Genomic DNA, 17,766 nt, shown 5'->3' with positions numbered 1-17,766 from the left:
AAAATAAAAGCTTGTTTCACTTGAAAAGTTTACAATCCAGGAACATCTTGATTATGCAGAAGAATTCTTATGTATCCTCTTTGTTATAATAGGTCTAAGTTAGATCTCAGGTATAAGGCCAATAGATGAAAGCAGAGGAAAATATAGTTTTGGAAATAATATAATCCAATTCTTTCAACTGCTCTCCTGTCTTGTAAAAAATGAGGAAAAAAGAGGAATTGCCTGTTCCTGTGCTTCCAAAAGGTGGTTCTTAAAGATTGACCAGTACTTGTGAAATCCTAAACCCCGAAAAGAAGATTTCCAAGGTAATCCCATGGTGTGTTTCCATTAGCACTGTCACCCTTAGTTGATGCTTCAGCTTTCAAAACCTTCAGCTTTCCCCATCAATTCTATTTTAAAGCTCTCTTGATCAGTCCTGCTAGTTCATGCTCAATGACATGTTTCCCTATCAGGACTGATCAAGACTGCACTGGAAAAGGGTGGGGCTCCAGAACATCTGCAGTACATCAATTACATCATCATATGGGGGAACACAGTAAAGGAAGTTTTTATGATAAGAGAAAAGATAATCCATATTCTCCTGAAAGCTGGTTTTGGCATAAAACAAAGGTCAAAGGGGGGGGAAAAAAGTCAGTCTTCCTAGTATTGCAAATGCAGTTGTAAAATATACTGGTGTTTTAGGTTACTGATAGTTCATCTGATTGCTAGGAGCATAAAGGATATCTAACATGAAATTATCATATGTAACCACAGTGTGTAGTTCATACACTGCTATGTCTTTCAGTTTGCAGAAATGACAACTGGTCCACTAACCAAATGCAGTGGTTTAATCAAATCAGGTGATGGTCTTCTACAGCAGCATTTTCAGACCCCTGTAAAACTCTCCAGCCTAGGTGTGAGTGCTGTACTTCTGGACATAGTTCTTACAAAAGGCTGGCTTTTCTATTTATGCAGCTGTTTTGTCAGCAAGGCTGTGTGTCTCTGTGTATGAAAGCTGCTACAACTTGTGTACTGTCATGCTACGGGCATGCTAGCCTGTGCTGTTTCATTCACTGCGATTAGTGCAGTGTGCCTTTCTTACATTTCTGCCAAATGCCGTGTGTCACCTCTAACACATGATGCTTCTGTCTCCCTTTTGGGATGCTGCATGCCTCAGTTTGTGCCTTTTTTGTTTGTTTGTTTTTGTGGTGGGGCTCCTCCCCTTAAGCCTTGAAAAGACTTAAAAGCAGGTGTCTGCAGCTTCTTGATGTGCAGCACTGAGAAGTGCAGCCACCCTCAGGCTGTCATTGCCTGGCACTAGTGGTCTTCCTGACTGTTCAGGTATTTGTACCTAAAGTAAGCTGGATGGCGATGGAATAAAGCAGTATTTAAAAGTGTTTAAAGTGGGAAAGATTTCAGTAACCATTAATGTACCTTTAAATAATTTAAAGACTTTGATTAAATGTACTTTATCATGCTTGAGATTTCTGTGTCACCTCTGGAATAGTTTGAGAAGAGATTTTTCTTTTGCTATTTGACTGCCAAGTTAAAACATTGGCTTCAGAAATGTTTGAGCTTTTTGTGTATTTTTCTGGAAGAAGTGACTGTGTAAATGGAACTAATTGTACTGAAGCTAAAAATCCACCAGAGGAGTTATGTCTTCTGTAGCACCAGTGTCAGTATTCTTCAGCTGCTTTAGGTTCACATACCCAGTGATTTTTGAGACCTTTTTGTTTGTTTGTTTTCTGGTTTTTTGTTGGGTTGGGTTTTTTTGGGTTTTTTTGTGAGTCTTGCTCTTCTTAATGTGTCTTTGAAGTGATTCGTAACAAATATTCACAAACTCTCCAGTTCAAACATACATGAAAATCAAGCAACCACCACAGCAATATTTGGGTCAGTTTTCTTTTGTCTTGTTTGTGTAGTTTTGAAATAGGTCGGAATTGCTGCCTATCCTGATCTGGTTGCATTTCTGAAACTTTTTGTGCAGGTGAAAAAGATTGCGTGTAGGCATACAGGTGTATTTTATGGTGAATCAGCCCTTGCAAATACTGAGCTATATTCAAGGCAAGAAATAATACCCTTAATGATAGGCAGCATTTTGGAAATGGAATTTTGCTGCTTGGTATCCCCTAATCAGTATTTTTTTTCAATCTTTTTAACAAGAACGTGAGAGTTTATTCTAATGGGTGCAGAAAACATTTTATAAAAATTCTCCATCATATATTTCGAATTAATATATCTTCACCAAGCACATGGTTCCTGGGTTCTTTTGACTGAACACAGCCTGATAGGCTATCAGTACTACTTTGTCACTTCAGTACTTACGTCCACAAATCTAATCAGCCAGAATAAAGGACAAGAAAATTGGGAAAGAAGAATAAAAATGATTGAGAATTGCTTTTTTCTTCAGATAGTAAAAGCAGTATCTGATGCTAGAGACAATGCACTTGGCATCTTCAATGCTATTTTTTCTTCTCAGCAAGAAGGAAGAAGTAGTTATAAATCTTTCTTCAGCTGTTACTTCTGTCAGTCACTAAGCAAAACTACTAAAGCTGTTGTGATAAAGTTGAACGTGGCTCTGGTTACTCCACCATCTCAACAGAATATAACAAAACTAGAAGTCCAGAGGTAGGCAGTGATGATGGATTTGAAGGATATGTAACACAGCCAGGCCTTTTCATTCAGGAAAAAGAAATGTTTGACGGCTGAGACAGTATGACAGCAGAGCTCAGAAATGCTCAGTGGCAAACCCTGAGAGGTGCAGTATTCACTCTCTTTACTGCACTGCCCTGTGTACATCAAATGAATTTGTATGAGTGAGATGGAAAACAGGAAAGGGCATCATTCTTCATGCATCAGATAGTGCAGCTGTGCAACTCATTGCAAGAGGATGTCGTGGATGCCAACTGTTCAAGGGGAGACTGGAAAAATATGTGAAAGAGTAATTCATAGACATTTTATATATATAAAGAAACTACATCCTACTGTTCCCTAGACATCTCTTTTACCACTGTGGTAGAGAGAACATTGAACTAGGTGGTCCTTATATTTTCTATGTCTTCAGATGGAAGAAATCCCTTATCAATTTCTTTTGCTGCTTGTAATGTTTGTTGCGGTCAGTGACTGAGCAAATATTAGCTAAGGGTATTAACCCATACTATTCCACTATCATTTATAAATGATATACAATATATAAATGGTTTACAGTGTTGTAGGAAGATCACCTCATGTCTAACAGATAGCTGTTGTAGTACAAGCAGTTCTGATGACAGAAAATATTGCACCCTGTTGTTTCAATTTAGTCTTAATTCACTCTAATTTTCCTATTTCTGAAGAGTCTTGTTCTAGAATGATGTGTTGTTTTCTTGGTTTTTTTGGGTTTTTTTTCCAGAAATGGAAAAGCTGATTGCTTGTGTACACAAAAGGCCAGATGCTCTCTTTAGACTGATTTGCTTTCCATGGGCTGGAGGTGGAACTTTGCAACTTGCTCAGTGGGGCAAACTCTTCAACGACTCAATTGAAGGTTAGTCATTTTTGTAGTTAGAGTAGAAGTTAAGCAATTCTAAAATACACGATAGCCAAATTTTTGAAATGGAATATAATAATCTTGAGAGCACCACAATCTTTATCCAGTGGGTCTTCACCAGAAAGGAAGGAACTAGCATTCATTAGGAGTTAGCATTTCCATGAGGCTACATTTTCTGTACCACCTTGAATCAAATTATATTCGATTGGGTGAAAAAATTATATCCTCAGAGCTACATTTCACAAGAGTATCGTATGTTTGACTGCTTCGGAAACTATTGGTATGATTCAGAAACAGCAGTACACTGCATATTGTGGATAAGCCGGTCTTCAGCAAGGTTAACAGTGAAGATGAGAACTTTTCTAATGCTGAGAGGCTGCACAGAGCATCTGTTAGCCAGTGTTTGCACTTCTTGTATCAAAACTGAAATGTAATCTATGAATTTTATAACAGTGAAATGACATTCAGTTACACTATAAAGTAATTCTTATTGCTCACAAGATACATCAGCACTAAAAAGATCCATTGCTTGACCTATTTGAAGAGGAACCAAGGCCATTTTCCAGACCTTCCACAAAGAAAAAAAAAACTTCATATTCATGAGCATTGCCATTGCAGTTTTACTGGTCCTCTAAATGCATGTATAATTTCAGGTAAGCAGTTTCACATTGAATTTTTCTTGAAATTAGGGAAAAAAACAAAGAAGAAATAAAAAAGTTTTTTGTCCACTGGAACTATTTACAAGAAAGTTATTAAGGAAATGGCCTAGGACCAACTGCAGACACAGATGAATAAAATCAGGGCACAGCATGCTCTTTCAGAGATGGTTTCTGCAGAAAGTATAGAAGATGCAAACTCTTCTGTACTGCTATCTATGGTATTAGGTTGTAGTTTATTCTGTCTTTTCTAAAATACTTTTGTGTCTGACCCGTTACTTCTGTGTAACTGGCAGTATGCATGATGTCAAGGAGATTTGAGAAAATCAACATTTTTTTTCTGATCTATTCATTCCTTACTTTCACTAAAACAGTGAGAGGAAAATCCTCAATTTTGAAGGGAAAATAGTAAAAACATGTAAAATTTCCTTCTATATAAATAACTATAACTATAAATACAAATATCCACCAATTTGCACTATGATTCCACATTTGCCAATGAGTGGTGCTGAAGAGCTGACAAAGAAGAAAACAGGGATTGTACAATTCTAATAAGTTTCACTCACTAATGCTGCCCTTGAAAGGATGTATTTTACACAACCCTCAAACTTACTATTATTGAAATTGATGAATTTTTGATTGTTATTAAAACTTGTGACAATAAAGTTGCTCTCAAACCTCAGCTGAAATCAGGATCTTGTGCATTCTGACCCAAGGCATTTATCAATCAAATCAGCTGGAGAGGCAACATTGGTGACTAAAGGAAGGGATGGAAACCTAATCTCTTACAGGATTAAATCACAGTAGTAGCAATAGCAAGCAAGTACACAATATCAACTGTAAGAAGGATTAAATTCAAATAGTATATATATTCTGCAGAATAATTTAAAAACTTAATTAAAGTTATGTTACTGTATCCATTTTAAATAACTGTAATTCTTTTCCTTTCCTTCCCCCGCCTCTTCTGCAGTCTGCTGTATAAGGCTTCCTGGAAGAGAAACTCGTTTCACGGAGCCTTTTGCAAAAGACATGACAAGCGTAGTTAATGAAGTTACAAATGTTTTGTTAAAAGAATTGAAAGAAAAACCATTTGCATTTTTTGGTCACAGGTAAAAATATATACATTTTTAGATACCCTAGTGAAGGAGCTTCTATTTCTGAGCTCTAGGAGTAGAGAGTTACTTGTTTTTATTTGCAAAAACTTTAGGAAAATATGCTTCTGCAAGGATCTTCTGTCAAGCCATCCTGAAACATGCAGTTGCTCTCAAAGACTCTGGTTATTTATTTACTTATACCTTCAGGCACAACATCTGAACATGTGTTTCTAATCAATTGTAATTGCATTTATTGTTAATATTTGTGTCAGTGCTTGATCTATATGAATGAAAGGGGTGAACCATTCATGAAACACAGATTTTGAAGATTGCTTAGTCTCAAGTATTCAAAATAACTGTTCTTACTGAAAATTAAGGAGACAATTAAAAGAAAGAGAGACAAAGAAAAGGTCTTATTTACAAATTTAGACTGCGTAGGAATATACTTCATGTCAATTTAATATAATTGTAATCTGCATATCTTACATGGTTTCAGCAACCGTTCAAGATAGCAAATTAGCACTGAAATTTAAATTACGTTTTTATTTTCCAGTTTTCATGGGGTCTTTTGCATACTTTGTTTTAATTTATCTTTTTGCTGCAGTTTTGGATCTTACGTGAGTTTTGCAGTTGCACTTCATTTGAAAGAAAAGTACGGACTGGAGCCAGTCCATCTTTTCGTATCAGGGGGACATGCCCCACACGTAAGTTATGGAATCATTAACATTATGAAACAGAACTGTAAATTAGCTATCAAGGGTAAAAATAATATTTTACAGTATGGTATGCAGAGTAGTTTTAATACAAAATAAACATTTCTTCAGAATCTATGAGAGAAAAGTGTTCTGGGATAGATGCAGAATACATAATATTCACTGCTGCTAACTTTAGCCTTGGGAGAACAACCTCCTTAAACTAATGCTTGAACTAATTAATGCTTAAACTAACTAATCCTTAAACTAAACTTTTTTGAATATTGTGTTATTTACTATGGCCTTTGGTTTAAAACTCAAAAGTAAGTAAGCCAAAATAATAAGTGGTCCTTCTTACTCTGTAACATGTGAAATAACTGTCTTGACCTGGTCTTTCATAAACCTGCTGCATCAGCCCTCAGTACATTTGTTCAATCTTTTTCTTTCTCCTCATTCTTTGTAGGATTTTTAATCAGTTTCTTCTGAGGTTCTTCTAGTTCTGCTAGTCTTTCTCAGAAAAACAGCAGTGAAGTGGCATTTTTCCAGTCCTGTTCTCAGACAGTATTTGCTATTTCTGTTCTTCAGTTTCTGCTGAAGCTAAGGCTTCTTAGCAGTCCTCAGTATGAACTAGTGATTCATGGAAGCAATTGTTAGCTAGTGATTCATGGAAGCAATTGCTGCAAATTTCCATAGTCAGTTGGTCTCTTCACTCTTCAGTCCTACATTAGCCAGGTTTATGTCCAGTGCTAGGTTTTTCTTTCTTAGATTATTTTACTAGTTGCATTTCAATAGTAAGAGTCAAACTTGAACAAAATAATACTAACAGTTATTTGTCTGTGGAAGTTTCAGAAGTAGAGAGTACTTGGCTCACTCATAATTTTTGATTTCAGTAAACACAGTCTACTAACCCTTTCCATGAAGTGTTCTCTGTGAATGTTAAACTAATCAGCCATCATATTTTGGAGATGAAAAATTATTGTACTTTTTACCAAAATCATTTTAATGGAAATATTATTTAAAGTATATTATATACAACACCTGATCTGTTTTGTTTGGTACTGACAGTCTGAAGGATTCCGTGCTCTGAAAAGCATACCCCTATCTGATATAAAAGATGAAGTTGTTATTGCACGGCTACAGATTCTAGGAGGAATTCCTTCTGAGCTTCAGCATAATGAAGACTTTCTGAAACAAATGTTGCTTACTTTCAGAGAAGACTTTGGAGTTCTTCAGACATTTTTGTAAGTTTTACAACTTTGTATTACTTTCATATTTGTATTCTACATTTTTACTTATGTCTGATCGTGTCAGGTTTTCTTTTTTCTTTCTTAGTAATCTGTTCTCATTTTTTGTTATGAAAAGAATAAGAAATAGTAACCATAGTTTTTATTCTTTGTGTGCTTTTCTATTTGTTTTCTACTATTTAAGCCCTAGAAGAAACACTGCATACTGCAGCAACCACAACTTACTGCAGTGTTGACATGGTAGAATTATGGTTCTACTGAGGATCCAAAGTCAGCAGCTACTAAAAGGGAGTATTCTTGCGTCTTCTATTGTTTTCTGAGGTTAACAATCTCAGCTGATTGTGCTTCAGGAACACTGCATTCAGTCTCCTGATCCAAGGTCCTCTAGCCTAACCAGAAGAAAATAATTCCTGTGTTCTGGGCACCCAGACAGCAACCGGCTTCCTCTGTCCTAACTGCTGTCCCCACTGGATGTTACATGACAGCTCAATGTAGCTGAGTGGTTAAGGCTTCTCACCTTGGCAAAAACAAGGACACTCTTGGGTGTGGGGCCCATTTTGGTCTTAGGAACCTGACACTGAAAGATGCTGAAACATTAGAAAACTTGTATATGTTGGTAACAATTATTTATTGTAGGTGAGAATTTTTATTGCAGGTTGAAGCTCTTTTTTTCCCTTAACTATTGGGTCATTTTTCTTTACAATTTTAGAGCTAATTGCAGTAGGGTAAGGAGCTAAGAAACTTCAAGATGCAGTATTTTCTTCTCCTGATGTCCTGCATAATCTGACTCCTGAAAGTTCTGGAGGAGAACAAAAAACCTATTTTGTATGTGAAAGCAAATTCCAAATACAGGTATTTTATGGAATGTTTTATGACTATTTTTTATGTTCACAGATTTGAGAAGGCAGAAATGGATATCCCCTTCTCTTGTGATATTACCTGCTTTCATGGGTCTGATGATGAGGTACATGATGTACAAGGTACTTTGTTTCAGTGGTTTTCCTCTTATACTTACACATTTTCTTGTTGTATTGCATCTGTTAATTAGAGTTTTCTAGAATCTGTCTCCTTCTTAAAGGAAACAAATCAACAGAGCAGTCTCAATGTATGAACCAAAAAGTTGATATGGGATTTAAAATAATTATTAAGTAATTGAAATAGTTATACAAAATGATCACAATAGTTGACATTTCTCTGGTACTTTAAATATCTTTTTTAGCTTGGCAAGAACTAACGAGTGGAGATACTTCCTTTTATGATCTTCCTGGAGGTCACTTTTATCTTCTGGAACCGTCTAATCAAACATTCTTGATGAAACACATAACAAGATGCATAGAAAATGCTGGTCTATGAGTATTTCCCTCAATATTAATAGCAGAATGTTAGTCCACTGCAATTTGTAGTAAGTCATTCTTTCTGAACATTGCTTACAGTTATGCCTAGAAGTTGTTCTGTTCCTCCTCTGTAATCCTTTAAAATGGGGAGTTTTCCTGATTTTTTTGAAAACAAACAATGGTTTTGGGTCTTAAAAAAGGTTTCATCTTCTCCTCCTTCTCTTGCATGTGTACAAACTCTTCACTTTATTCCATAACCTTGTTTGCAAAAAAATTGTGTCTATGTTATTTTACTGTTAGAGCTTCTCTGTTTGTCTGCTCCTGTCAGAATGCTAAATATAATTTAATACCCAAAAAAATCCACAATTCTCACAGAAGGCTTAATTTATTCAGTTCAAATTTATTTAGATTAAGATATAAGCTAAAAATATATTATATATGTAAATACCCTTTACAGTCAAACAGCTTATGCTTAAAATTTATTAGTATCAGACTGCACAATAAGAAGTTAGTATTGCATTTTTCTCAACAGAGTTAGTTCATTAGCTACTGAAGAGTTAATTAGTAGTGGGAATTATTTTGAATATTCTAGATCCCATACTTTTCTACCATTGCTCTTGCTTTAGAGATGTAGGCATTCATGGCATCCTCCTTTGATAAACCTGCAAAGAAAAGTAGGAGTCATTATCTTTCCTCATTTGTCATCCTATAAACTTGATACAGGATGTAAATTTAATTGGTGTAACACCTTTTTTCAGGTTCCATGCTTCCCATTTGGCTTTGCCTTTCAAATCTAGCATTCCTGGACATTCTGCCAAAATAAATGCATAGCTTTGGTTATCATGCAGATTTACATAACATTAGCTTGATTATCAAGATCTGTGAGTAAATGTGAAGTATACATAGTAATACCAATATTAATATCTCCAACAGTGGCCTGTTTGTACAATCCATATAGTTCCTTCAGTTCTTCATCAGTTGGTCTTGTTTTTAATTTTTTTACATCTTCTGCAGCAGCATCAAAGTCAGCCTGATGAAAGAACAGAAAATGTTAGTTCTCTTCGGAAGGGGTGTATTTAAAACATGAGGTATAAGACACAGGAGTATCATTAGATATTCTCAATTACTCACTTGGGTTTAGTGGTCAGACAAGGCTTTTTTCCTATGAAAGGAGCTTCATAAATGTGTACATTGTTAGGCTTGCATGGCTGATAGGGGCAAGGAGCCTTCACAATTTATGTGGTGTATTTGTCTTTTACAGTCACACTGCAGGTATGAAAGTATTCACTGAACTTTACACCCCACAGTAATCTCTGAACCATTTTGGGCCTTCCTGCACTGTGTTGGCTCAAGCAGGGGAGCTCAGATCCTCTCTGAGGGGTACTGCCCAGTTCACCCTCCATTTTCACTGCTCTGCTGACAGGGAAGTAGGTGACTAACAGCTGGCACAGAGGAACCTCATGGAGATGAGCTACTGCCAGGACCACCTTCCACACCCAACTCTGAAACACAGGAGAGCACCAGAGTTAAGTGTAAATTTGCTTCTTTCATCACTGTGAATTACACACATCAAACTGAGGCTGTAGCTATTCTCTCTATAAAGCAGGTCTCAGGCTAAGGTTTGGGGTTCTGTTTCATGCCCAGGACATTTCAGAGACAGATTTCGTACAGTGACCACAGACCCATCAGGTCACTGCACTACTCTAATGCAAAAAGATACAACCACTGTAACATGCTATATGCTGGTTTCAACAATTATTTTAGCTTTTAAGTTGGATCTGTGTTTGCAGAAGCGCAGTATATCCTGTACAAAACCAATTGTATTGGTTTTGCATGGCCTGGGTTTTGGTAGTGGGGGGGGCTACAGGGGTGGCTTCCATGAGAAGCTGCCAGAAGCTTCCAAAATGTCCAGCTGAGCCAATTCCTGGTGTCTCCAGAGATGGATGTGCTGCTGGCCAAGGCTGGGCCAATTAGAAATGGTGGTAATGCCTCTGTGAGATCAGATTTATGAAGAAATCTAACAAAGCTTGTGGGGGCAGTTTTAACTGCGGCCAGAGAAGAGCAGAGTGAGAACATGTGAGAAGAACAACTCTGCAGACACCAAGGTTGGTGGAGAAGGAGGGGGAGGAGGTGTTCCAGGCTCCGCAGCCGAGATTCCTCTGCAGGCCGTGGTGATGACCGTGGTGAAGCAGCTGTGCCCCTGCAGCCCATGGAGGGCCGTGGGGATGCAGGGACCCACCCACAGCCCGTGGAGGAGCCCCACGCTGGAGCATGGGGCTCCCAGGCTGGAGCAGCCTGTCCTTGGAGGAATGCACCCCATGGAAGAGTGACCCATGCTGCAGCAGTTTGGGGAGGACTGTTGCCCATGGGATGGACTCGTGTCGCAGCAGGTCACAGGGAACTGTTGTTTGTGAGATGAAGTCACATTGGAGAAGTTTGGGAAGAACTGTCTCCCGTGGAAGGGACCCCACGGTGCAGCAGGGGAAGGACTCCTCTCCCTGAGCAGTGGGAGAAGCCACGGGTGATGAACTGACCATAACCCTCATTCCCTGTCTCCTTGTGCTGCTGGGGTAGCAGGTAGAGCTGAGAAGGAGGGAGAGGTTGGGGGAAGGTGTTTTTAAGGCCTTATTTTACTTCTCATGATCCTGCTCTGATTTTGTTAGCAGTGAATTCACTTGATGTCTCTAAGTTGAGCCTGTTTTGCCCTTGATGGTATTTGATGAGCAAACTCTCCCTGTCCATACCTCAACTCATGAACCCTTTGTTAAATTTTCTCTCCTCTGTGCATCTGCAGAAGAGAGTGAGAGAGTGGCCTTGATGGGTGCCGGGCATCTGGCCAGCATCAACCCACTACCCCAGCTTAAAAGTCTGTGTGAAAATCAGCAATGATTTCAGCATGAGTGCTGAAGCTCTGTTTAAATCACAGATCCTGGCATTACCTCAGAAGTCTGTACTGTGCTTCTTTATACCACTTTTCCCTTTAGTTACAGGAAAGATTTGATTTTTTTTTAATAAGAAAACCTAATGCATGTTTGTCTCCTTAACTGATCCCTGTCTCCTTGGCAAGTGACTGTGCTGGGTGGACCAAGTGATGGAAATAAGCAAATATGAATGAGAGCTTGGTTCACTATAGCATTTTGTATTTAAACAGAGAGAAAGTACAAGAGAAAGGTTATTTCTGTTTTTAAATTTAAGAAGGAAAAATGAGTAATAATTTAATTAGAGAGTGATGTTCATGCATCTTTCCTCACAGAAAGGCCCCTTCCTGGAATCATGAAACTACCTATTCATTAATGTAAGGACACGCCAGCTGGTGGCTGCATTAAGGCAGGAGCAGCAGGCAAACAGGGTGAAGTCAGGTAGCTGAGTGCACTCTACCACCAAATGAGTCACCTCTACCTCCTGAGATGGAATTCACTTCTTATTTTGGTCTGGAAATTTAGTTTGGCTAATGAGATTCACCAGAAACAAAATTCTGAGGAATTTCTAATTTTTTGCAAATTTTGAATTGCTATATGAAACTCACAAAGGGAAAGCACAAGTATTCTAAGAACAAAAGGGCTCGCCACAAGAGGATGTACATCTGTAACACCAGAGTTGCAACAAGGAGCAGCAGCAGGCAGAGAGGTGCATTTAAAAGGAATGTTTTTAAAAAATCATTATGTGTGATTAAAAGGGCATTCTAGCTCCCTGCAAACCAGCAATTAAATATTGAACATTCTTTAAACTGCAGCTGTAGATTCACAGAGCATGAGATGAGAAGGATTCATGATGACAATACACATCTCTAGGTCTGTCAGGTCATAGCACCCTTAAAGTGCAATGAAAGGAAAAGACAAAAATCCTGCAGCAGTGCAGATGCTTTTTAACAAATAATCTTCCTACTCAGTGAAGACCTCAGTGTTTGCATAACTGACAAGCAAAAGTTTATGGGAGATTCCCAAGACCTCCCTGAACCAAACGCCCACTAGTGGAGGGAGGAGTCCAGAGAAGAATTGGTGTGCTAAAATGGATAAAGATTGTTTTAACTCTGAGAAGTGCTGCTGTTCTATTTTGAATGTAAAGTCCTTCCGAGAATTAGCCAGATTCCAAGTGCCGTTTGTCTTCTTAAAGATCTGACACTTGGTCATTCAATAAAGTATATGATTTGACAGTTTCTGTACTAAATTCTAGATTAAATTACTTCCAAATTATATTCTTAAATCTGCAACTTTATATACTGAAACATGTAACTACTTACGTAGTTTGTTCCTGTTTTAATAAAAATAATTCTCAATGTTACTACAATGCAACTATACCATAGAACCACAGCAAAACATGAAGCTTTAAGTCCAACTTTTTGTGTCTGATTTCTTTGAAGAACACTGTAGATTTTTTTTAACCAACCAAGTATTTGAGAGTGCTGAAAAAAAATACAGGATTTTTCTAGAATAAAAAACCAAAAGGCTCAAAATATGTTCATATGCTATGTGTATATGTTATATGTAATTTAGATAAACCAAAATTGTGTGCTCTAGGCTACATATAAAAGCTGAATCAATAATGTTGAAATGGCCTCACAGCATTCCTTCTCAGAATTTTTTTTGGAATACTAATATTTTCTTTCATGAAAGCCTTGGAATCTTTATTTTTCTTCTTATGCTGTATTGTCTTTTGGTCTCCTTCTGCACAGTAACTGTTCCCAGATTTCCTACAACCACCTGAAACGCTTCAACAAGTTCAGATGTTAAGCTCATTTTTAATTTTTCATCAAAAATTGCTGAGGGCCATAAACACTATTCTTCCTTTTAGCAGCAAACCCAGAATGGTGAACCCATGTGTTTGAGGCCCGGAAGTCACACCAGTACAGGGAGAGAATTCGGGGTTTGGGGTAGAAGCACCTTGCCATGTGCTTTAGGCACAGCGTGGGTGCCTTCAGCCTGGGAGCAGGGAGGGGACAGACACACTGCCATAAGCAGGAGTCTGAACTCACAGTCGCTGTGAGACTGCTCATAGGACTTTTTACCTCACTATATGCCTTGACAGTCAGGTGGCCTATCCTTCCATGAAAACAGGCCTGTTCCACTTCATGCTCAGCATAAAGGGAAGAGGCAAGGACATGGGGATTGCAGAGGAACTCACATGCTCTGAATTACATCCCAGCCTACCCCTGAGTCACTCCAGCTGTGCCACACTGCTGTGCAGTGTTCCAGACGTTGCAGCATTAGGATATGAGGGAGTTTTGTACTAAGGTACCAAGATGAGACTAATTACAATAAAACTGCTATGCACTAACAACAGTATTTTTAATAGATGTACAGCATTTATAATGGAGAAGCATTTAACGAGAGGAAACAAAAATCAGCAATACAAACTACCTTACCAATGAATTAAAAATAGTGGTCAAAAGAAACTGGAACAGTACATATTTGACACTCCTTAAAGCATTTAAAGTCACACTATTGGTTCAGATGTATAAAAGGGATGTACATTTACTTACAAAAATAAATGTGAGACTACCGCTCAAGGTTTTTTTATAGGTACAATTTTATTAAAGTAAGTATTTAATTATTGATCCAAATATCAGAAATGTGACGTTCTTGACTACATCTATCACTGACTCCTCCATCACAGGCACCTCTTAATATTATCCACACACATGCAAACAAAAGCAGGATTTATGCTCTGTTAACTGTAAGATTTAAAACCTATCAATAACAAACCATACCTAGGTTGCCACATTGTTTAAATAAGTTACTACTGCATGTGAGCCTCTGCCAGCACTGACATACAAGGACCATTCAAATCTGTGTAAATCTTTCACATGTCTGGAGTTGTTTTCTGATCTAAACTTCTGTCCTGGTTTTGTCAGGGTAGAGTTCATTTTCTCCCTAGTACCTGGTACAGAGCAGTGTTTTGGATTCAGGATGAGAATAATGTTGATAACACACTGTTATGTTTTGGTTGTTGCTGAGTAGTGCTTGCACTGAGCCAAGGACTTTTCAGTGTTTCATGCTCTGAAATTGAGGAGCTGCACAAGAAGCTGGAGAAGGGGGGAAACACAGCTGGGACAGCTGACCAAACTGGCCAAAGGGATATTCCACACCACAGAACGTCATGCCCAGTGTATAAACTGGGACAGATAGAGAGGGACAGATTGCTGCTCAGGAATGGGCTTGGCCTTGCTCAGTGGGTAGTGAGCAATTACACTGTGCAACACTTGTTTCTCCTGGGTTTAATTGCACATGCTCTCTCTCTCTCTCTCATTACTACTATCACAGTGTTATATTTTACTTTTTTTAAATTATTAAACTATTCTTATCTCAGCGCAGGAGCTTTTGCTTCCTCCCCCTTCCCCCCCAACCCCATTTCTCCTCCCCACCCCACTGTAGGTGAAGGGGGTATGAGCAAGTGACTGCATGGTACGTATTTGCTGGGCGGTGTTAAATCATGACAACTTCACAGTAGGAATGAACCAGAAGCCCTGTTATATTGTACAAGACTAAAGATAAAAAAATAAATTAAGGACACCATTAAGTTAATAACCTTATCTTCCTATAATTTTATTCTATTTGTATCTATAGGATAATATCCCAAGATAGTTTAAAAATTTGCAAATGCATATCTTACAGAGCAAGAAATGTGCAGACATGAAATCTAAATACTAAACATTTCTTTCTTCATTCTCCTCTAGCGAATCATTCTGCAGAGACTGTTGCTTAGGATTTGCCTGCTTACACAACATGCTTATGAGCAGCCTGTAAAAATATAATTTCCTTTTAATCATGTGCCAATAAAATTCCCTTTAACTCATCAAATAAAAAGCATAAAAATATATACAGACATAAACATACACTTGCATTAAAGATAAAAGCACAAATTATCAGACTATTATCAGATACTCCCTTTTTACAAAGAAAAAAGCTTGAATGAATTCTTCATTGACAGCAAATATTTTACCAGTTTGCAAAACTTATAAATATTTTACAGCCTCACTAATGAGAACATGATTTATTCATTTGTCCTCATGCCCATACAGCTAGATTCAATAAATTTATGGATATGGTTAGTAGCTGTCAACCAAACCATTGTGAACAGAAAAGCTCTGTAATGTCTAATGCAGAATGAGTATGATATCTTAAAATTTCAACCACTGATTTCTATGTGGAAGTGTAACTATACAGCTATGGAACGGCATGTCATACTGCATTCAGCTCTTTCTTATGATTTATGGCTCATTGCTTAATCATCAGGCTAATAAATTCACTTTCTAGAGTGAATTCAAGGCAGATTAAAACAAACTATAATTTCAGCAATCATTAATTAAGCAAAGGTGCCGTTACGTTTGGGATTTGGCAATCTACTGAAGAAATACATTTCTTCTTAGCTGTAATACAGCACAATGAAACCTCTGTGCTATTCAACATAATTGCAGCTCAGAAGAAAATTGCTAAGCTGCTGGCAGCGCACTCCCTGCATCTAGGTCAGAGCATTGTGCTGCTCACCCTTTGCAAAATGCACACTAACTAGAGACAGACATAATGAGACAGGGATAAAAGAGCTTGCAAATCTTGAAGTGAAAGGGATAATAGGAAAGCCTAAAGAAGAAAAACAGCTTAATCCATCAGGGCATGGCCGAGACAAGGGAAGTATTCATAGTTTCCCACAAAGGTAGGAGGCTAAAAGCCAGCAATAAAGATAATTTCTTCAACAGCTATTTAAAGCTATGATCAGAGAGAACGTAAAAGGAAGCGCTCTCTCTAGCCAGAAGGTAGGAAAGTAGAAGCTCTCCTACCAAAACACAAGCCCATCAAAATGTACCAGTCCAAAGATGCATACACCCTAAAAAAACCACACCTCTTCCTTAAAAATTATTTATGCTTCCCAAGTGCACATATAACACTGCGTCAGTATTAGAAGTTTCCCTCCTCCTTTAATAGCTCCAAGTAACCAGCTAGATCCTAAAAACATGGCACGTACCTGCCTTTTCATGCCTAACTCAGTCCTGGCAAACTCAGATGCACACCTAAAGAAAAATAATTCACGCATGCTCTGAACAGGTAAGGCTCCAAAATATTACATGACCTATGAAATAGTTCAAATTAACCAGCGTGCTTCTCACCCTCCACTTGTGAAAAGTAACACACTATTTAACCGTCAAGGGTTTAGGCAAATTTCCCTTGCCGCAAGGTAACCTTGATTTTGCAGTAAAAATCCTGATGCTGAAGAAATACCGCAGTCTCCAGCACGGCATTACACAGACGGACAGTTCATCCCTCTCCTCTCGTCTCTGTCTCACAGATGCAGAAGCGCGTACCTGGAGAGTCATGATGCTGCGAGGATGCGCAGGGAGCGGCCTCGTTCCTTCTCCGGCGGGGACGCGGCGCGTCTGCCCCTCGGCTCCGGTGGCGCGGTCGCGGTGGCGCTGGGACGGTCCCAGTGACCTCAGCTCGGCCGCCCCAGGGACTCACTCCCGCCGCGCCCCCCGGGACCCGCCGCGACAACTGAGCGGCGACAAGCGCCGGGGAAGGCGCGGTGGGGGCAGGAGCATTAAGCCGCCAGTCCTTTCCGCTGAAAGCCTGAGCTCGTTTCCACACCACCGAGGATTAGGCCACCAGGCTGAGAGCAGTGATACAGAAAGGTTCCCAAGCCGTTTGTTTGAAAAAGGAATTTCTTGAGTGATTTGAACTGCAACCAGCCCAGTTATTGGAACTGTTACCTCTGCCGCGGCCCCTGCCCTTGTCCATGCCCAGCCAACCTGGGACCTCTCATCCTTCAGCTGCAGCTATGAAAAACATGTGGGTCATTCCAAGGATACCTCACACAAGTGGCTACACACACAAAATACACTGTGAAGGCTGGTTTTTAATTTGGTCTACTAAGTACAGAATAAAAAGAATATTAAATTAATTGATAAACTACCCTACAAAGGTAACCATTGAAGAAAAAAAAATCCATCTCTATTGTACCAATGAATAAATTATTTATATTCATGCCTCTATACATTTATGTTCACCATTCCCTGAGCATTGTTTGATCACAACACTAGGTACTTCTGCATTTTTTAACCCACTAACTTCCATAAAACCATGCAAAAAGAGTAATTTGAGGGGAAACAAGTCCAGCTTAAATTGTTGGGAATTAACGAGAAAACAAATCCAGTAAATTTCAGTAAATAGAAGAAGATTTAAAAAAAAAATTGAAAACACCTCTGAAGCACCGGTGTCCTGGCGAAGAAGCTCTGCTCTTTCATGGCCAAGAG

The 17,766-nt window shown here is 38.6% G+C and overlaps 2 protein-coding genes across 2 annotated transcripts; one reads left to right on the top strand and one right to left on the bottom strand.

Moving 5' to 3' along the window:
- Positions 1-1,262: 1,262 nt before the first annotated feature.
- Positions 1,263-8,544, top strand: OLAH (oleoyl-ACP hydrolase; the record flags this gene model as incomplete). The annotated part of the gene is made up of 7 exons (XM_082296430.1): positions 1,263-1,320; positions 3,371-3,502; positions 5,132-5,270; positions 5,860-5,959; positions 7,013-7,188; positions 8,086-8,171; positions 8,411-8,544. Exons 2-7 carry the CDS (start codon positions 3,373-3,375, stop codon positions 8,542-8,544), a joined length of 765 nt encoding a protein of 254 aa, XP_082152556.1. The 5' UTR covers positions 1,263-1,320; positions 3,371-3,372.
- Positions 8,545-9,113: 569 nt separating this feature from the next.
- ACBD7 (acyl-CoA binding domain containing 7) lies at positions 9,114-16,496 on the bottom strand (the record flags this gene model as incomplete). Its single annotated transcript, XM_082296419.1, has 4 exons — positions 9,114-9,187; positions 9,274-9,336; positions 9,438-9,555; positions 16,485-16,496. The coding sequence occupies 4 exons, from the start codon at positions 16,494-16,496 to the stop codon at positions 9,114-9,116; spliced, it is 267 nt and encodes an 88-aa protein (XP_082152545.1).
- Positions 16,497-17,766: the final 1,270 nt, after the last annotated feature.

Source organism: Coloeus monedula (assembly GCF_965178545.1).
Source record: "Coloeus monedula genome assembly, chromosome: 1".
Classification (NCBI taxonomy): Eukaryota; Metazoa; Chordata; class Aves; order Passeriformes; family Corvidae; genus Coloeus; species Coloeus monedula.
The sequence above is the reverse complement of the archived record's forward strand: the minus strand, read 5'-3'. Positions and strand labels throughout refer to the sequence as shown.